This window comes from Phocoena sinus, chromosome 5 (genome assembly GCF_008692025.1).
Source record: "Phocoena sinus isolate mPhoSin1 chromosome 5, mPhoSin1.pri, whole genome shotgun sequence".
Taxonomy (NCBI): domain Eukaryota; kingdom Metazoa; phylum Chordata; class Mammalia; order Artiodactyla; family Phocoenidae; genus Phocoena; species Phocoena sinus.
Genome location: NC_045767.1, coordinates 53,503,119 through 53,525,552, shown reverse-complemented (window position 1 = coordinate 53,525,552; position 22,434 = coordinate 53,503,119). Strand labels below are relative to the sequence as shown.

The window sequence follows — 22,434 nt, the reverse complement described above, 5'->3', positions numbered from 1 at the left end:
AGGAACACTATCTTCCTCACTAGAGGATGGCAAGGGCTAAATGCAACAACAGACCTCAAGACTACTGAACACCATATTCAGGTATTGAACACATTAGATGAATCAGCATTTATACCAGGGGGCTTATACAATTTTATAAGTATAACACATAGTAGTAAAAGTAGGACTAAAAGTCCTAAAAGTAGGACTTCAAATCAAGGAGAAAACAACAGACCATTCAAAAAGTGATGCTGTTAGAACACTCTGTTCATTCATTCAACAAATACATACTGAGTACCCACTACATGCCAAGCACTATATTCTAGCAGGGAAGAGAAATAAATAAAAGGCAAATAACATATATTGTTAGAAGCTGACACATGCCAGTGAGAAAAATAAAACAGGGAAGGAGCACATAATGTGGGATAAAAAGTAGGATAAATGTAGTAAAATCAGAAAGCACTAGAAAGGAGACCAAGAAAAAGGTGCCAGTGAGGTGGGAAACTAGAAGTGTGGTATTCTAGAAGGCAAAAAAATGTTTGAACAAGACATCAAATGCCACTGATCAAGTCAAGTCAAATAACATTTGAAAAAAAAAAAAAAACTACTACATTCACCTGTGTGAAGGGAATTGGTAACCGTGAGAAAAGCAGTTTTGCTGAAGTGGTCCAGACAAAAACCCTGGTTGGAAAAGGGTTAGGGGAAATGGAGTAAGAGTAACTGGAGATAGAAAGAACTCTTCATACGAAGTTTGTTGCAAAGAGGAATAGAGAAATAGGAACTAGAGGGGAGTGCTGAATCCAGAGAAGAAATAACAGCATGTTGTATTGTCAAGAATGCTTCACTAGGGCTTCCCCGGTGGCAGCAGTGGTTAAGAATCCGCCTGCCAATGCAGGGGACACGGGTTCGAGCGCTGGTCCAGGAAGATCCCACATGCCTCCGAGCAACTAAGCCCGTGCGCCACAACTACTGAGCCTGCGCTCTAGAGCCCGCAAGCCACAACTACTGAAGCCCGTGCACCTAGAGCCCATGCTCTGCAACAAGAGAAGCCACTGCAATAAGAAGCCCGCGCACCACAACGAAGAGTAGCCCCCGCTCGCCGCAACTAGAGAAAGTCTGTGCACAGCAGTGAAGACCCAACGCAGCTAAAAATAAAAAATCAATAAATTTATTAAGAAAAGAATGCTTCACTAGAAAGGTAAAAATTGAGACCAGAGGAAAGGCTAGTGGGCTAACCAATGTCCTAGAGTAGCTGAGAAGGGAAGGGATCTAGGGCACAAGTAGAGAGTCTGCCCTAAAGTTTGGAAGTATCCTCACCCCACTGTAAGCAGTGCATTATCTCTGGGGGTTGGGATTTAAGTGTGAAGAGGAACTGTCTTATTCACTCTATACTAATTTCAGTTTACAAGTAACATGTATTTGTCTAAATTACTTTTTAAAAAACTCAAGACAGGATTTTAGGATGGTGGTGGCAGCGGCAGGTTTTCAATCTCTCCACATAAAAGAGCATCTAGACAAGAAAATCAAAATCTACGGACACCATTTACAACAAAATTAGGTTGCCAAGTAACCCCAAACCTCTAAATACTAACAACTGTACACTAGCAAACCACCAACTGCCATAGACTGAAGAAGGAACTGACAAGGCTATGACAGTGGTCCAACTAGGAGATGAAGCTGACCTGGAGAATAAAGCAATGGCAGTGAACAAAGAGAGGAGAGCCCAGAATATGAGACAAGTAATCTGGAAGCAGAAAGGGAATGATTTGGTCATCAACAAAATAAGAAAATACAAGAGCAGGAGGAAATGAGGAAAATACAGTTGTTCATTTTTACCTGCTGGATGAACAATGGCATTAATAACAGATATCAAGCCTATTTTATAAGATGGTATAACAGGTCTATTTGGTGGAAAAAACATGTTGCTTTGGATAAAACAAGTTTGGTGGGCCTACAGAACAACCCGTAGTAGTTTTAGAAATATGTATGTAAACATCTGAGGTGATGATACACATATCAAGTCAAAGAATAGGCAAGACAAAAAGAGAAAGACAAAGATTGCAGACCACAATATTTAAGACTAGAGGAGGAATAGGTAGAAAAGATGGAATGTCCAAGAGATAAAGATAGTGTCTTATTAGTCATGAATAAAGACACCATGGTCAATAAAAACAAAGGAGGCAGAAAAATTAAACAAGGTTTTGGGATCCAGTTGAAGGGTTATTTATTGATGGCCTGGGATGAAAAACCAGATTTTAACATTTAACAAAAAAGATAAGTGGTAAAGAAAAGATCTGGCCCTGGCTTGAATGAGAAATAAGAAAGGAAATCAACAGTAAGCAATTGTTACAGAACAGCCTAGTCTGGCAGCCCCTTGCATACATACATTTGATCCTCACAAGAATTCTGACATATGCTCCCCACTTTACAAATGGAGAAACTTAAGTTACAACACAATTAGGTAACTTGTCCAAAGCCAAACAATGTGTATACAAAATAATTAAATGACCTGAAAATTGGTCTTTAGGAAGAAAAGGAATAAGACATAGATAAAAACTAAAAACACAAATAGGAGAAAGAGGATTAACTGATTTAACATCATCCCAGGAGTACCTGACAAGATTATTTTTTAAATGATACAAAATTTTACTTAAAGATAAACGATGCTACTTCAGAGAACCTTCTGAGTTCAAACACTAGTCAAGAATATATATTTGGGCTTCCCTGGTGGCGCAGTGGTTGAGGGTCCGCCTGCCGATGCAGGGGACACGGGTTCGTGCCCCGGTCTGGGAGGATCCCACATGCCGCGGAGCGGCTGGGCCCGTGAGCCATGGCCGCTGGGCCTGCGCGTCCGGAGCCTGTCCTCCGCAACGGGAGAGGCCACAACAGTGAGAGGCCCGCGTAACGCATAAAAAAAAAAAAAAAAAAAAAAAAAAAAAAAAAAAAAAGAATATATATTTATTTTTAAAGTAATGTAATAGAGAAGAATATATAATAATCTCCTTTTCCTTAAAGCCTTGTGTTAGGCTTACCTGTGTCTGGGACTGTCTTGCCACCTAGTAGAGAGCTTGGAAGCTTTCAAATGATTAACATTTAGGTGGAGAGATAAACATAAGCTCTCTGAGTACATGGTAGTGCAATGACAAAGGCAGAAGGGAAGTTGTGTGAACTTGGGTTAAATCACTAAATCCCTGACCCTCGGACATCTATAAAATGGAGATACTATCTCCCTTCACAATGTAGTTGAGGACTCAGTAGATATTCAACAAAATGTCAGTTCCCTAATCCCCTTAAATATTCTGTTTGCTAAACTACTGACATCTTTTAATATATCAATAAAATAGAATGTTAGCATTTCCGTTTAAAACAAAAAAAGTTGAAGAATATGCTCCCAAATTGATAACAGTAGTTAATTTCCTGGTAGAAGACTACAGTGGCTCACTTTACATGACATATTTAAATAACTTTTGAGTTTCTTATAACAAACATTTTTCCAACAAGAAAAATAATCAAGATGAGTGTTTACAAATGACACTAACTAGCCCTTAAGGAAAACTTCCACTCGATAGTCACTTCCCTGAAATAATTTTAGAAACAAGGTAAAATACAATGAAAAAATAAATCAACTGCACACCTAAGCTACCATGTGAACTTAAATTGTAATGTAATTTAAACGATATTTAATGTACCAACTGACAACTTCCAGGACTTACAGCTAAGAAACTAGGATTAAATGAATAACATGCCACTAAATTCTGTATTAAAATGTACCTATGACACGATAGCATAGAGGAAGGCCAGAATGAAAAATACTTGTTACCAATAATTATGAAATCATCTTTGAAAGCTATGGCTCTCCAGGTTTGTTTTTTTAACATTACAACAGTGAAGCAACAACCCCCACTAATTCAGTACAATCCATTTAATCAAATAATGACACTCATTACTGTAAGCTGTAAGTAGAGTACCAAACCAAAACTACCACTACTATCTTTGGAATGCTGAAATGGATTCAATTCACTTCCTTGACATTTGGATAAGCACAGATGACAGACACAACAGATTTAATGAATTCCATAGTCAAGAGTGTCATATTGTTTTGACATAAATACACTAAAAAAATCACTGTATGAAAATCATAAGGTTCATAAGCAAGCCCATCTTTCAGTATATGATTTCAAGTTGTGGCCTCCTTCCCTATATAACAGTCTTCTTTTTTCTCAATCTCCCCTCCTGTCCATTTTCTTGGAAATAGCCAGCTGCAATTTAGTGCAGGTGGCAAAACTAAGAAGCTAAGGAGGCAAGAAGCAGAGACTGGAGTGAACCAGGGGTAAGTGAACCCAGGCAGTTCTTGCACAGGGGCAACTGAAGCAGAATGGGTGAGGAGGTGTGCAGTGAGAACAAGTATGTGGCCACCCTGGTCAGTCACAAGTACAGTACAAGATAAAGAACGCAAAAGCAGCATCAAGAACAGGAAAACAGCAAAGGAAGAAAGAACAGGCAGGCTCAGAGCTGACCTCTTACTAAGCAACACTGGCAGCAGTACCCCTGGGTTTGGGGCTGAGAAATTTGTATTCTTGATCTAAGCCCACAAAAATAGGGGGAAGAAAGTATTTTAAACAACAAAGTGCATGTAACATTAAAAGGCAGCTTAGCGGTATAAATACAAAAGAGTGAAAGCCCAGCATAAATCTCTCCCCTTAAAAAACAAACCAGGGGCTTCCCTGGTGGCGCAGTGGTTGAGAGTCCGCCTGCCGATGCAGGGGACACGGGTTCGTGCCCTGGTCCGGGAAGATCCCACATGAAGCAGAGCAGCTGGGCCCGTGAGCCATGGCCGCTGAGCCTGCGCGTCCAGAGCCTGTGCTCCGCAACGGGAGAGGCCACAACAGTGAGATGGCCGCAAACGGCAGAAAAAAAAAAAAAAAAAACAGAACAAGTCTCAGCTCAGGCACTGAATGTGTCTCAGCCATTAACTAACTGTAAATTATTTACTCTGTCTCTGCCCAAGTTTAAATGAGTGGTTACCAGACAAGGATGTCACAAAGAAAGAAAACTACAGGCCAATATCACTGATGAACATAGATGCAAAAATCCTCAACAAAATACTAGCAAACAGAATCCAACAGCACATTAAAAGGATCATACACCATGATCAAGTGGGGTTTATTCCAGGAATGCAAGGATTCTTCAATATACGCAAATCTATCAATGTGATAAACTATATTAACAAATTGAAGGAGAAAAACCATATGATCATCTCAATAGATGCAGAGAAAGCTTTCGACAAAATTCAACACCCATTTATGATAAAAACCCTCCAGAAAGTAGGCATAGAGGGAACTTTCCTAAACATAATAAAAGCCATATATGACAAGCCCACAGCAAACATCATCCTCAATGGTGAAAAACTGAAAGCATTTCCACTAAGATCAGGAACAAGACAAGGTTGCCCACTCTCACCACTCTTATTCAACATAGTTTTGGAAGTTTTAGCCACAGCAATCAGAGAAGAAAAGGAAATAAAAGGAATCCAAATCGGAAAAGAAGAAGTAAAGCTGTCACTGTTTGCAGATGACATGATACTATACATAGAGAATCCTAAAGATGCTACCAGAAAACTACTAGAGCTAATCAATGAATTTGGTAAAGTAGCAGGATACAAAATTAATGCACAGAAGTCTCTGGCATTCCTATATACTAATGATGAAAAATCTGAAAGTGAAATCAAGAAAACACTCCCATTTACCATTGCAACAAAAAGAATAAAATATCTAGGAATAAACCTACCTAAGGATACGAAAGACCTGTATGCAGAAAATTATAAGACACTGATGAAAGAAATTAAAGATGATACAAATAGATGGAGAGATATACCATGTTCTTGGATGGGAAGAATCAACATTGTGAAAATGACTCTACTACCCAAAGCAATCTACAGATTCAATGCAATCCCTATCAAACTACCACTGGCATTTTTCACAGAACTAGAACAAAAAATTTCGCAATTTGTATGGAAACACAAAAGACCCCGAATAGCCAAAGCAATCTTTAGAACGAAAAAAGGAGCTGGAGGAATCAGGCTCCCTGACTTCAGACTATATTACAAAGCAACAGTAATCAAGACAGTATGGTACTGGCACAAAAACAGAAAGATAGATCAGTGGAACAGGATAGAAAGCCCAGAGATAAACCCACGCACATATGGACACCTTATCTTTGATAAAGGAGGCAGGAATGTACAGTGGAGAAAGGACAGCCTCTTCAATAAATGGTGCTGGGAAAACTGGACAGGTACATGTAAAAGTATGAGATTAGATCACTCCCTAACACCATACACAAAAATAAGCTCAAAATGGATTAAAGACCTAAATGTAAGGCCAGAAACTATCAAACTCTTAGAAGAAAACATAGGAAGAACACTCTATGACATAAATCACAGCAAGATCCTTTCTGACCCACCTCCTAGAGTAATGGAAATAAAAACAAAAATAAACAAATGGGACCTAATGAAACTTCAAAGCTTTTGCACAGCAAAGGAAACCATAACCAAGACCAAAAGACAACCCTCAGAATGGGAGAAAACATTTGCAAATGAAGCAACTGACAAAGGATTAATCTCCAAAATTTACAAGCAGCTCATGCAGCTCAATAACAAAAAAACAAACAACCCCATCCAAAAATGGGCAGAAGACCTAAATAGACATTTCTCCAAAGAAGATATACAGAATGCCAACAAACACATGAAAGAATGCTCAACATGGGGCTTCCCTGGTGGCACAGTGGTTGAGAGTCCGCCTGCCGATGCAGGGGACACGGGTTCGTGCCCCGGTCCGGGAAGATCCCACATGCCGCGGAGCGGCTGGGCCCGTGAGCCATGGCCGCTGAGCCTGCGCGTCCGGAGCCTGTGCTCCGCAATGGGAGAGGCCGCAACAGTGAAAGGCCCGCGTACCGCAAAAAAAAAAAAAAAAAAAAAAAAAAAAGAATGCTCAACATCATTAATCATTAGAGAAATGCAAATCAAAACTACAATGAGATATCATCTCACACCAGTCAGAATGGCCATCATCAAAAAATCAAGAAACAATAAATGCTGGAGAGGGTGTGGAGAAAAGGGGACACTCTTGCACTGCTGGTGGGAATGTGAATTGGTTCAGCCACTGTGGAGAACAGTATGGAGGTTCCTTAAAAAACTACAAATAGAATTACCATATGACCCAGCAATCCCACTACTTGGCATATACCCTGAGAAAACCAAAATTCAAAGAGAGTCATGTACCAAAATGTTCATTGCAGCTCTATTTACAATAGCCAGGACATGGAAACAACCTAAGCGCCCATCATCGGATGAATGGATAAAGAAGATGTGGCACATATACACAATGGAATATTACTCAGCCTTAAAAAGAAATGAAATTGAGCTATTTGTAATGAGATGGATAGACCTAGAATCTGTCATACAGAGTGAAGTAAGTCAGAAAGAAAAAGACAAATACCGTATGCTAACACATATATATGGAATTTAAGGGAAAAAAATGTCATGAAGAACCTAGGGGTAAGATAGGAATAAAGACGCAGACCTACTGGAGAACGGACTTAAGGATATGGGGAGGGGGAAGGGTGAGTTTTGACAGGGCGAGAGAGAGTCATGGACATGTACACACTAACAAACGTAGTAAGGTAGATAGCTGGGGGGGAAGCAGCCGCAAGGCACAGGGATATTAGCTCGGTGCTTTGTGACAGCCTGGAAGGGTGGGATGGGGAGAGTGGGAGGGAGGGAGACGCAAGAGGGAAGACATATGGGAACATATGTATATGTATAGCTGATTCACTTTGTTGTAAAGCAGAAACTAACACACCATTGTAAAGCAATTATACCCCAATAAAGATGTTTAAAAAAAAAAAAAAAAATCCTAACCTTATCACTTTCTGAGTAAATTTACCCCTATGGAAATCCCTCAGTGACATTCCTCAGATGGTAGTGAACCATCTCTGGGAGTTTGCCTACTGGGAGTGAATAAGTGACTACCTGTGGTTAGTGAATCTCCACTTGTTTTCTTAGTTGCTGATTATTGTAATAACATCTTCAGTAGACATAACTCTCAGAATAGTACAGATATTTTTTTTTTCTCATGATAATGTAAGGTACTGCAAAGAATAAAGGCACAATGACAAAAACAAACTCAAAGAAACAAAAACCCGAAGACTGATTCTCTCTTTATACACCATTTAAAAACAGCTTCCCCTCCCATTGCTTCAGGGTTTTGTCATTGTGTCCTTTAAAAAAAAAATCTATTCTGAAATACACTGCAATGGGCAGTCTTTTTATCTTATTGTGCATGTGTGCATGTACAAGTGTTTCTCTTTACCTAGGACTGGAACTACTAATTCCATGGCATGCTTGCAACCAACTTTACTTAGCATTGGCAAATTGTTTTTCATGGCATCTGTAGCAATTTACCTCTCCCTATATCAGCAGTATAAAAAGAATCCCACACCCCCTCTATATCCTTGTAGACATTTTGATTTTGATTTTTTTCCTTAATTTTTACCAATTGTTTAAATTTGATGTTATCTCATTATGATCTTATTTTGTATTTCCTGGTTACTAATGAGTTTGGTCATTATGTAGCATGTGTATTCACCAGTTGTGTTTCTCATTCTGGAAATGTCTGTTTATTTCTGTTGATTGTTTTATTATTTGTCTGATTATTATCAATTTGTTTTTGTGTGATTCTTCCCAACTTGTAAGATATTTCTTTATGTATTCTGGATGATAAGTCTTTATTAGTGTTATTTTATTGCAAATATCTTCTCCTAGTTTGTACCTTTACCTTTCACTCTTTTGTCTGTTTTAAACAAAATAAATTCTTAAATTTAAAAAAAAAATAAAATAAAATAAATGAGTGGTTACTTTAGAACATATGATTAACAAGGTCTTTTCCAGGTCTGAAGTTTCCTGAATCTAACGGATTTAACAACCTGTAACATTTGTCACACAGGATGTAGTTTCTTTCTATGGTATGTTTGTTACTCCACAACAGGGAGAGCACAGTACACCAGAATATAAATAAGAGAATACAGAACCGTGTCCAGTATCCCTACAGAACACACTTCATCATCATCTTTCATTAAATCCAGGAACAAACAAATTCCCAATCTTCTCCTTTAAGGCAATCCACAAAGTCTTAAGAAAAAACAAGGCCTAAAATCTAAGCACCAGGCTTCACTTTAAATACACTCAGAGATGGGTAATTTAGTCACTGTGATGTGAATTTTAACTAAGCTTCACTTCAGCTCCTTTTTACAGGACATATTCTAATGCCATTACACTTTTCTGTTTTTCAATACTCTGAGGTTTCTATTTGCTATATGTTTCATATCCCACTTCAAAAAGTATAGTCCAGAACTGGCAGAAAGCTAAACAATAATCCAGGGGGTCAGTTTATCAGTGGGCTCTACATACAAAAGCCAATCTATGCTGAATTTCAGCTTTATCACTTAGACTAAGTGCCACCTAGTGGCAAGTATTGTATTTTATTAAATCCATTCAAGTCATGTTCATCCAGCAAGTACAAACTGGCCAATAGCAGTTGCTCCACAATCATGCAACAAAAGTAAAATATTGGCCCAGTCTTTACAAAGCTCTCTGATAGATTAGATAAATGGATATAGACAGAAGAAAAAAAATAGATAATACAGGTATATTTACACAACTGCAGAAAAACGTTAAATGTTATATCAGAAGCATGCAAAAATATTCAGTATTTATTTAAAAGAAACAAACACTGTTATGTAGGTTCTCTTACACCCGTTCACCTCACTCAGACTTTCCCACCTGTAAATACTTCATCACCCGGGTTTCAATAGTTCAGTGTCCCCCCACCCCGTCCCACCTTCTCTTCCATGCTTCTCCCCACCCCCATCTAATATCCTTTAAATTCTATTCCAGAAAGGGGGAAGAGGAGAACCTATTTTTTGAGCACCTACTACTCCCAGAACTGAGTTAGGCATTTTATATCCTGTATCTCATTTAATCCTCATATTGATACCATGAAGCATTATTTTCTCCCACTTTTTAGACAAGGGCAAGACTTAGATTAAGTGACATGCTCACAGCCACAGATTTTATCTACTGCATCGATTCCAAAGCTCCCTATTACCACCCTGCCCCCAAAAGTGCTGCTTTGTTCCTTCCATTCCTAGGCTTTCCAAGATCAGACTTTGCTCATATATATTTCTCTTATGTTCTGCATCAACTCCAATCTATTTTACACTACAATTGACCCTCGAGCAGCACTGGTCCACTTACATGAAGATTTTTTTCAGTAATGAATACTAAGTACCACGTGACTCAGGCTCATTGAATCGAGGATGGGGAACCATGGGTACAGAGGAACCTCAGGTACCTGAAGGTGCTACTACAAGCTATTCGCCCCAACCCACCCCCCCACACCTGTGTTATTCAAGTGTCAACTGTATCTACACCCAGCCTCACCTCTTCAAATCTCGGTCAGTGCCCCCCCCCAATCCCTGTTTGACATTCAAATCCTTGGCTTAGCACTCAAGGTCCTCTAAGAGGCCCCAACCACTTTTCTAGCTTTATTTTCTACCACTCCCTATGATCTCTCCTCTCGAATTAAAAGATAATCATTTGCACCCATGTTCCCATCAACATTATACATCTGTTAAACACATATAATCTCCCTTATTATCTGTGTACTTTCCACTAAATCATGAGCTTCACTGGACCATTTTTTAGCCATCTTTAAACGGTTTTATACAGCGGTCTTATACCTAAAGTGCTCAATAACTTTAATAAATACATTATTAAAACAATTATAAAGAACCACTAAAGCATGGTTATACTCTTCATTTCCCTTAACCATTCCTTCATGTCTGGGGATCTCAATGTTTCTACCTCTTCCACTTGGTGTATGGATCAGGAGCTCTGTACAGAACTACATAATTTTTTCCATGAAAAAGTTCCTCATACTCAAACCGAAAGTTATATGATTTGAAAAAGTATGCTGGAAACAATGGAGACAATAAAAAGTTCAGTGGTTGCAGGATGGGATAAGGGAAGAGAGAGCAATGGACAGGCAGAGCACAGAGGATTTTCTAGGGCAATGAAACTACTGTTTGATACTACAACGGCACATACATTTGTAGATACGTTATACATTTGTCCAAACCCACAGAATGCACACCAAGAGTGAACCCTAACGTAAACTATGGACTTGGAGAGATAATGTGTCAGTGTAAGTTCATCAGTTATAACAAATGTACCACTCTGTTGGGGGATGTTGGTAATACAGGAGGCTATTTGTCGGGGGGGCAAGGAGTACACAGGAAATATCTGTACCTTCCCCTCAATTTTGCTGTGAAACTAAAACTGCTCTAAAAAATAAGTTCCAATTTAAAAAAAAAAAAAAAAAAAGGAATTCCCTGGCAGTCCAGTTGCTAGGACTCGGCGCTTTCACTGCTGGGGCCCGGGTTTGATCCCTGGCTGAGGAACTAAGATCCTTGAAGCCGTGTGGCACAGCCAAAAAAAAAAGTATTCTGGATAAAAAAGCAAGATCTTAATGGATCTGCAGTTTTCCAAAAACGAAATACCACTGTTCCAAAAGAAGTTGTTTAAAGAAAAAATATATAACACTGATTCTCTATTTTATAAGGCAACTGATATTGCAGTTATATAACACAATCTTTACAACACTAGTAAAAAATAACCGGGTTTCATAAAGTGATGAACATTTTTCCTAGTTATATAAACTGTTTATGAGAAACTATTCTTATTCATTTACAACTCTATCATCTAATTAACAAGTGCACAAAAAACGTTAGTTCTAAGGCCAAATTAAAAATATGGAATATAGATGGGACTTCCCTGGTGGTCCAGTGGATAGGATTCCACGCTCCCAATGCAGGGGGCCAGGGTTCGATCCCTGGTCAGAGAACTAGATCCCGCATGCATGCCACAAATAAGAGTCCGCACGCCGCAACTACAGATCCAGCCTGCCACAACTAAGACCTGGCACAGCCACAATTCATTAATTAATTAAAATACTGAATACAGAAAAGAAAGCACGGGAGGGGAATTAAAAAGGGTCAACTTGATTTTCTAGTGTATTCCATCTCACATCCAATCAGCACAGCATTTTCATTGCAAGACATTTTCATTGCAAGCCAACTTAGGATACCCAAGATGCAGTGGTTTCTTTCTTTTCGTTTTTGTAAATTTAAATATTCCCAAAACTGCCATGAACTTTCCAATGTGACTGAAAAGCTGTCATGCTTATCACTCTTCACTGTCTCAACACAACAAACCTACACAAATATTTCTACAGATAAGTAATTACTACCAATTATACAAACCAAGCCAGAGTGCCTCCAATGCTTGCTTTTTCCCCAGTAGTAAGTTGTGTTCAGGAAATGCATTACCCTTTTCACACCATTAGAATATCATTTCACTCCCTGAAGCAGAATCAGGCCTGACAAGACATAAGTGACATCATGATGTTGTACCAGGCCTAATGGGCATCCAGAACTATGGGCAAGGTGTCCTGAGAGATGGTAGCAGCTGGGCATTCAACATTCCTACATCATTATGGCTGTCCAAGCAAAGAGAGCAGCAAGAAGCAGACCCCAAAAAGTTGGGGGTGACTCAATGACAACATGTGTGGTCAAGCAGTAATATATCAAATATGTCTGCTCAAAATGCCAAGGCATATATTCAAAGGGCTGCAGTCCTCTGCACTAAATACACTGCTGCCTTCCTAAGACATGAGCCACAAACCACAGGTTGCAATATAAGAAAGTTCATCTTGAATCCTGCCTGTGAAAGGTTACTAAAAGAAACTGATTATTAAAATTAAAGTATTTGTATACAGTGCTTTACTATTTACAAATCACTTACACATCCATTGTTTTGACACACATTTTACCTTACTTGATAGTCACAATGTGTCCAGCAGATAAACACAACAAAATTATCATTACTTATTTTATAGAGGTAGAAACTGAAGCTTAAAGAAATTATCTATAAGTAATCTGTCCACAAAACCTGAGCCTTCCTGAAGATTATAAACTTATTTGGTTCAATCGTGTGGATCCCCCAAAAAAAGCAGCCTACGGTGTCTTAAGGTTTAATGCATGTCCCTATGCATCTAAGAAGTACTTAAAACACTTAAAAATAATGAAACCTTTTGAAAAACACTGAATAGTCAACCATACAAAAAAACAAAATATGATATTTAAGCTTGTCAGTTTGTACAAACAATACACTACTTTCTAAAAATCCAAAGGAACTTTTGCCTAAGAATTTTACTACAATGTTGTCAGGGGCTATAAGACTGTCTCTGACTGAAAATATCAATTCCTTTGGGTACTTCAGCAGTTAAATACCCTATAGAATCAATATATTCCCTGTACACATCAAATTCTGCTTACACGAACCATGTTGCATCATGGTTTCAAAGTTCTCTGAGTCCTTTGTTCAAAAAACTTTTTACTGAGTCCCCATCATGTTCTAGACACTCTTCTAAGAATATATAATTTTTTTTTTAACGTTATCTGTCATCAAGTGACCAACAGCCTTTGGGTATGACAGACAATTACAATTCAGTATGACACTTCCAAGTGAATTATACGCAGTCCTTTAAGAACACACAGGAGGGGTACTGAACCCAGCCTGGTGGATCAGGGTAGAATATCCTCAGACCAAAATCTTGAATAATAACCTACCTAACACCAGCACTTTTCAAGCACAGGGATACATTAAACTGTGGAGCCCATACAAGGAACTCCAAGTTCTTGAATATGGCTGGAGAACTGAATATGAAGGGAGAGAAAGGCAAAACAGTTCAGCTGGAGAAAAGGTAAATGAAATAGTTATACAGGACCCTATATGCCATGCTAGCTAACATTTTTTGAGCACTTGCTATATGCCAGGCATCCTCAAATGTTCTCTTGCATTTAATCCTCACAGAGAACCACTGAGCTAAGAATAATTACCTTGCAACTGATGGAGGAGGCAAGGAGAGGTTAGATCGTTTGTCAATCTTATAGAGGTTTTAAGTGGCAGAGACAGAACTGGAACCCAGTTCAGATTAAATCCTAAAAGTGAGCTCATAAACTCTCTACTCTGCTGCCTCTCTTAATGAAGGCTGCTAGGGGGAGCCATTGAAAGGTTTTTAAAATAAGGAGTGAAGTGATCGGATTTGCTCTTTAGAAAGACTATGTGGAAGTTGGATAAAGGGGGTGAGTCTAGAAGCAGAAAGAGGAAGCTGCCAATGTCTGTAGTAATCCAGGTGAGAAACGATGAGAGTATGAATTGTGGCAGTGAGGATGAAGGAGACAGATTCAAGAGTTTTTCAGGACGGAAAATTATCAGTTCTTAGTGATTAAACATAAAGAGTGTGAGAGAGAAAACCTGGCTTGGGGAACTATTGGGACATGACATAATCTACCAGGAATAGAGAAACAACTGGTTTTGTTTTTTCAATAAATATCTACAGAGTATCTCCCAAATGCAAAACACTTTTCTAGGCCAAAGGTCAAGTCTGAAATTATGGTACTGGTTGTTAGAAAATATTGAGAGTAAATGACAAAGCATTAAAAAATATAAGGTATATTGAAAATTAGTCACTACTATTCACAGATTTGGCCTAGAGTCTAGTGAAAACATTTTGTGCTACCATTTAAAACAAAAGGGTACCACATGCAGAAAACAAATCAACAGAGGAAAGGCATCCCACAATTTTAAGATGTTATTACATTTGAGTTTGACAGATCTTCACTCTCTTACACAACACAAACACACACACACACACACACACACACACACCTCACCCTGTAATGTGTTTTACTTATCCCTCTCCCTCTTAAAAACAGTATCAATTTTATTACCCTAACTATAATACATATTTGGAGATTTTTCATCCCACTATCACCACTGTGATTTGCCAAGAACTTAGTTCATAACCTCCACTTGATTTCCTATAAAATATGACCTACTTCACATTGGCTTAATTCAGTAACAATTCCTAGATTTTTTAACCACACCTTTCATCCAAGGATGCTCTCTGCAAATCCTAAGTCACAGCAATCCTGTGCAGATGTGGCAAGTTACTACAATTCCCATTTTACTACATAGTTATGAAACTGGCCCAGGGGAAGTAGAGTAACTTGGAAATAATCACAAAGCCAGATGCCAAAAATAACAACTTTTAGCCAATCCATGAGAAAATACTGCCCCTAGTTGAAATAACATGAAATTTAGTATTAGGAGGAAACAAAATGTGAACAATGTTTTAAAGCCAAGTCCTGGGTTTTTTAAATATATTTTTTTAAATGACCGAATACTAAAGATTTGTAAGAACTTTCAAACACACCATTTTTTTCCCTAATACTTTATCCATCCAGAGAGCCAAAGATTATTTAATGAATTACATCTGGCAAGAGTAGCTTCCCTCCCACCCCCAAAACGTTTTTTATCTTAGCCACTTAAGACACTGATAGAAATCTGTGGGTATAGAATAGGTAAGTTTTAAACAAACCTATTTAAGAAGCATATATTAGAACAGGAGTCAAAATACCCCAAGTGAGCCTCTTATATTTTTTCCTGAAAGTATACCCTCTGCAGAACCATCTGCAATACGCATGGACAATACATTTAAAGCTTTAATAGTCAATACTCAAAATGAAAGTTTCCCAATTACAACTAATGCTGTATGTTTCTAAATATGCTGCTATTTAATATAATTTAATAAAGGTAGTTTTATTTGGTCACGTAGTAAAGGTCTTACACGATTTATAAACAAAAAAACACAACTTGATTTTTAAAAGTTGCTTTTATGAGGTTTGTGTGATCATTCTTATCTGCACACATCAGAGCAAAATACCTTCCATTATTACAAGGTATTTGCTTACAGTCAGAAACAACAGTGTGTGCTCAAGATTTCACCTTCAAAAAGAATGATTATGCCCTAGGAACAAGTAAGGAAGACAAATGATTATAGGTGGAATCCACTCATGGAACCCAGACTGCAAATTTTCACAGAAGCCTCACATATCAATCATGAAAGATGATTTTCCATTAAGTAAAATTCAAACTAATTCATACTAATTCTAATCGCAGCCTTATAAAAAAAATGCTTTCTTCTCCACCAACATTCCTCACACTTGTATATCCTCTACTAGTAGCACTTCATGTGGTTTACAAATGACACTCCAAGTGATTTTATGGATAACGTATCTTCTAAAAGTAGTGATCAGCTAGTTGGGACGGGGGTGTACCTCCTGAACAGTCTACTCAGCCTAGTAATACTGGTAAATCTAATACCTCTTATTCCAGCACCGGAATATCCAGGCCATTTAAACGCACCATACCACCGTCCCCCAACTCCCACACCAAACTCGAAGCTTTTAACATTTCCATAACAATAAGCACTCTGAACAAATTAAAGCTCCTTTAACACTAGAAGTGCCTTTACCTTACTTAAAGACTATTAGTTAAATGTCTTTTAATTGCATTTGATTAATGCATTCCACAAAGATTCCAGAAGCAGTATTCATCAACCCAAACTGCACTCTTAAGTGCTTTTTCCTCGTTTCAACTTCGAAGATGGGGCAGAAGAGCTGTCATAAATCTACAGAGCAAAAGCACATAACTGTAAACTATCTAAAAATTAAGAAAAAGTAAAATATTTATATCAAATTTCCAAGCAGGATGCCCTCCCTTTTTCCTTGCAAAGCAGCAGTTACTGGTAAAATAACTGAACTCTTGAAAATGCTGAAATTCTCCACCCCAAACCAACATTCACAAGTTTTTTAACACCAAATACTCAACTGCTATGCACGTACCAAATGAATATCCAACGTAACAATTGAAACTATTCTCGCACGCCAACAGAAAAAAAAAACACCTTTCGTCTCTACAACACCCTCAGGTAACCCAGATGCAAAGCTACGACAGCTGCCCTTGGCCTAGGCCATCAGAAACCAAGGGGCGGGAGGGCGGGACTGGGGGGGGGGCGAATAACCAAGAGACCTTTTTCCAGGGCTACTGTTGCCAAGCAAAACAACCAGGGGCCCAAAGAGACCGCGAAGAAAACTGGAGACACTGTAATCCCGAGAGCAAGGGGTGGTGGGGAGGTGTGCACGCAACCCCGAGAGAAAAGGGTGCGGAGAGGAGGAGCGCTGAGGAGGAAACCAAGTATCCCCACGCATCTTTCAGACGCACAAAAACAACAACAAACCCTAGGGTCTGTCTGTACTTAGGAGCACCAGATGGAGTCCCCGGGGCTGGGACAGTTCAGCCGACAAACACCGTGGATAGTGGATAAACCAACCGATGATGGGAGGTGAAGGGGGTACCAAGCGAATAAACCACTGGACGGGGGAGACAAAGCCTCCGGGGGTGATCAAGGGCCAAGCAGAAAGGTGAGAGGGAAACGCAAGAAAGAAATAATGGGAAAAAAATTAGAAGAAAAACAGAAATGTGGTACCTGGGCTGTGGCAGGTCACTGGGCTACCGAATAGAGAGGGGCACAACAAAGGGGCACGGGAGGAAGGACAGCTGAGGGGAGGAGATGAAGAAGGGATGCGGGGCGCGACGGGTCGGACAAAGCGCCCAAGGCGGCGAAACAAAGGGCCGGGGGTAGAGAGTCGCGGGGGGCAGCGGGGAGAGACAAAGCGCCCGGGGCCGGGGGCACCCGCCCGGCGAGAAGGCGACGACGGCCTCAAGGAACAAAGCTGCGCGGGGCCGGGAGGCAGGGCCCGCGAGCGGCAGCGCGGAAGGCGCGCTGCGGGCACGGAGCCCGCGGGCCCCGCGCGCCGGGCCGCACTCACGCCCGCACCCACCGGCCTCGCCGCCGTCGCCGCCCGCCCTCACGCGCCGGAGCCCGAGCCACAGCAGCGCAGAGCGGGCAGCGCACGGCCACACGCCGCCGCCGCGCTCGGCGCACGCTACACCGCCCCCGCGGACCCCGGACGCCAAGCGTGCCGCGGCCCTCGAACCCGCCACCAGCCGCGGGCTGCGAGACGCCCGCAACTTTCCCGGTTCCCAGCGCTCCGATTCCCCCAGACTTACCCTGTCACAACAGGCGCCATCTTCCACAAACTCTCGCCAAAACTCCAACCCTCGCGAGATTCCCCCTGACGCCTTCCCTGGTCCCTCTCCCCCGCCCCTTCCCTTTTTCCTCACTCCTCGATTCCACCCAGCCCCCGCGCTCTCTTTTCCCTCGCAGCAGCCGCGAAGAGCCAGACGCCTCGCGCCGCCAGCGGAGTAAGGGATACAGCTCACTGCCTTCCCTGGAAACCTACCCAAGAGATGGAGCATGCGCAGGCGGCTCCTCCGCGGGCGAGCCCTCCATCTGGTACATGGGGAGCGCTCCAGTTATCCGGGTTTTGGGACGCGCCCTGAGGGACGTACGTGGAGACTGAGGAAAACCGGAGGGGATTACAACGGGGACGGAGAATGGAGGGGTCAGGAGGCGGAGCCGAGGGGAAGAGCGGAGGGGTCCTGGGAAAATCTGCCGCGTTTCACAGGCCTAGATGAAACACCTCCTCAGATGGGTGTTTTCCAAGTGGCTTCCCGCTCACTCTAGTTCCCAGCCCTTTTCATTCATTCAAACGTTCATTGGACGCCTCCATTATGGTAATGTCAGCGTTAGGTGCTGGAGCTACAAAGATGCCTGGAGTTCGGACGAGTGACATACCAAGAACTATCTTAGTTCATTCGACCCCCTTGCTAACAGAGAGACAGCCAATATTACATCGTGGTCCGACCCTCCAGAACTCTGTAAATGAACAACTTTTGCAGTTGAGCTCTATTAGAGCCTTGCTTTCTTCTCCTTGGGTGTGAAATGAGGTCAGGCCAAGGCCTCTGGCAAAGACACCCCTACTGTGTCCACTTCGCATACACACGCCAGAGCACCGCGAAGCTTTCTCCAGAAGCGAAAACTGCGTTGTAATTGAAAGCCACCCCTCCCCCACCCCGCACTCAAGCCAAAGGTTTTGCTTGGGCAGAGAGCTGCCTGTCGTGTAAATCTCCCTAGGACCTCATCGCAGCCCCCAGACTTGTGTGAACCCAGATGTATACGGGGACAGACTGACAAGGTCCTCCCGTGGGCCTGGCACAGTCGAGGACGCTGCTCGTTGCCCGAAGTGCATCTCAGACAATCTAAACCTGGAAGCCCCCGAGCAAACTTGGCCCGTCTGGGCACTTACTAGAAAGGTGCAGGACCCGAGCCCTACCTCTTCCTCCTTACCTGCAGCACCCCTTTCTTCCCCCCACCCTTGCCCTTTCAATTCCTAGAGATTCCCAGATCCAGCACTGCCTCCCGCAGGGAGTCCCAAAACCCGGAGAACTGGAATCCAGAGCCCGAAACCTGCTGAAGGCGCTGCAGGATTGGCGCGGCACGAGCGAGCGGCACTGCGCATGTGCCCAATGCGGGCAGCCCAGTCTCACGCTACACCTCCTTCCCACCGCCTTCCACTACTCGATTCAGACACAACACGGGCCGTGGGAAATTTCTTAAACCTCGCGAGAACCCTCCCACTGTTGCCTATGCTTTCGCTCCAAATCTCGCGGAGCCCAGGAGGGACAGGTGTTTGTCTACAGCAGCTCCCGGCGCTGTTCGTGCCGCGCGTGCCCGGGCGGCGGGCGCGGGCGGGGTGGGAAGGGAGCGGCTCTTGGAGGAGGCGCGGGGGCGGGTAGGAAGGGTGCGCGGGGCTGGGAGCGCGGGGCGGGGGGCGGAGGGCTGCTGGGAGGGGCCCGACGTCTCGCACACACACGCTGCGTGACGCTTTGTGGAAGGAAAATGGGGGTGGTGGAGAGGCAGCTTCTGAAAGAAAAAGGGGAAGCCTGGAGATTAGAAACTCCTCCTGGTGTGGATGGTAAGAGGTCAGACTCTAGGGCAGGAGGAGCCCCAGGCCGGTCCCCGGGGAGGTTTCCTGTCGCCCTCCACGCGCCTGGTACTTTCCTAAAATGTTTTTGACGCCGCGCCCCCGGCCTCCGGGAGCTGATGGCCCCCGGTGTCGGGTTTGAGTCATGCCTCTGAGTCACCCAGTCTGGCCACCACTTTACTTGCTTTAAGACAAGTTTGGATTCCCTTAGCTACTCTCTTCTAGCGAATGGTTGTTTTCTTTCTGAGGTACCCGCTGGTCTCGCGAGTTGGGTAGGGAAAAAATTGCGCTCGGTGCGCTCTTGCGTTGTAGACTTGCATAGATTCCGCCTCCCACTCGGACACATTTTTCTAATTTCTCCTCCTTAATCTCTTTTTAGCCTTTTGAAGTAATCCGTATATATCAGTTTCTGCGGGGTTTTTTTGTTTTTTTTTTTCCTTTCCCCTAATTTAACTTAAAATACTGGTTTTGCTTTCCTTCACCTTTATATGTGTTTGTTGAAATATTCATTCCAAATTTTAGGTATTGTTCCATCAGATGCTTTAGTGACAGCTGTTTTAAGTGCATTCCTTCTTGGTTTATTTATTTGTCCAGTGAATTCCGGTTTGCATTCTTCAACCAGGCACATTTCAGATTGCCTTGGTGTGATTTCTTGTAACCAGCCTAGCCTGGCATTGTCTAGGAACTGGTGTCTTGATGACATCGTAGACCCACAAATGTAGAGTTGAATTGAGTTTTTTATTTTCGGAGAACAGTGAGTCCTTTAATAAGGGTTCATGTTCTGCTAGTTATGTAGTGGACAAGAAATCAAGTTTTTTAGTTGTTTTCAAGGTTAGTTGTGTGTGTGTGCGCGTGCATTTGCATATCCCTTTGATTAAGTATTTCACAAAAAGAAGATGCAAGAACATTTAATGCAGTATCTCACTGCAAGGCTGATTTGGAATAGGCTAGCACCAGGAGGAGAATGATGACCATGGGCACACATTCCTTTGAGCCTTCATGCCAAGAAGGCATTTCAGTCATGGCCTTGTCTAGGCCATTAATTGCATCTGGAACCATGGCCATCTTAGAGCCCCAGCCACAGAGAGCCATGGTAACCACAAGTCAAATCACAACTCACCTTCACCCTAATACCTGCTCTACCTGCGTTCTTTCCCCATCCCAGTAAATAATTCCATTCTTCCACTTATTTAAGCCAAGAACCTTGGAATCATTCTCACCTTTCTGTCTCACATCCAACATCCAATCTAACAAAATCTTGCTGGGTCCACCATCAAAACTGACCCACAGTCCAAACACATCCACACCTCCATGGCAACCAGCCCAGCCTAACCCATCTCATTTCTCGCCTGGTTTTCAGGAAGTCTCCTAACTCATTCTGCCTTCATCCATTATTGCCTTCCCTCAGTCTGTTCTCAGTAGAGCATTCCGAGTAACCCTCTAGAACCCTCCAGTGGTTTTCCTATTTTCCTATGAGGCCTGCCGCCCAGACCTCCTGAACTCCTTGATTTCACCTCTTCCCCTTGCTCACTGAGCCCTAAGCAGCAGCTTTCCTTGCTGTTCCTAGGACATACCAGGCACCCCCTCAACTCCTACCTTTGCTCTTTCCCCCAGATGCCTTACAGATCTTTCCTTCACTGCTTTCAGGTCTTTGCTTAAATGTCACCTTCTCAGCAAGGCCTTCCCTGACCACCCTTCACGAAAGTAACTCCTCATACCCCGTTCCCTCCTTCATTTTTCCCATGGCACTTATCGTAAACTAACATACCATATATCATATCTGTGTATTGTGTTTACTCTCTGCCTCCCCCCATTATAATGCAATCTTAATGAGGGCAGGGACTTCTATTTTGTTCATTGTTCACGCCTCAGCCACCAGAACAATGCCTGGTGCAGGATATACGCTCAGTAAGTATTTGTAGAATGAATGGGATGTCTTCCACTTCTAGAACAGAGTAGAAATGATTCTGAAGACTCACTAAGCCTTCTAGGGTTCAGAACAATACCGAGGTTAGACCAGTAATGAATATCCCAATGCCAGCTTGCCTGGAGAGGAGAAATGAGCCTACAAAGCAAACACCTGTGTTGACTTTTTGCAAAAAATATTCTTACTCCTGAGTTAGACCAGTAGATGAACCTATACTTAACTTGAAGGGTTTCCTTTACTCTCCATCCTAGAACCTCAGGAAACAAAACACTATTGGCAAAAAAAAAAAAAAAAAAAAACACACTATTGGCAGAATATAAAGAAACAGGTATTCTCATGTGTTGCTAATGGAGTGAAAACGTGTATAATCTTTATGAAAACCATTGTGATAAAACTTATCACTACCTGTTAATCCTACAATTCCGTTTCTAGGCATCTATCCTACAAATAAACTCACAGTGTGTGAAACAACCTGTACATATATTGTAGCATTATTGATAGTAGAGAATACTGATAACAACCTAAATGTCGATGAAGAGATGTCTTATTAAAAGAAAACCACCAGGCTTCCCTGGTGGCACAGTGGTTAAGAATCCTCCTGCCAATGCAAGGGACACGGG

At 41.9% G+C, this 22,434-nt stretch overlaps 1 protein-coding gene across 4 annotated transcripts in view; it reads right to left on the bottom strand.

Annotated features, from left to right (window-relative positions):
• Positions 1 to 19,610, bottom strand: part of LOC116754184 (recombining binding protein suppressor of hairless) — a 121,121-nt gene extending 101,511 nt beyond the window's left edge. Inside the window, exon 1 of one of the 4 annotated variants that reach the window (XM_032632550.1) lies at positions 18,304 to 19,610. In XM_032632550.1, coding sequence (XP_032488441.1) covers positions 18,304 to 18,362 — 59 coding nt within the window. In that variant the 5' untranslated portion in view covers positions 18,363 to 19,610. Of the gene's footprint in view, positions 1 to 18,070 lie in introns of all 4 variants that reach the window. The other 3 variants (XM_032632551.1, XM_032632552.1, XM_032632553.1) reach the window with 3 other exon arrangements.
• Between the last annotated feature and the right edge of the window lie 2,824 nt (positions 19,611 to 22,434).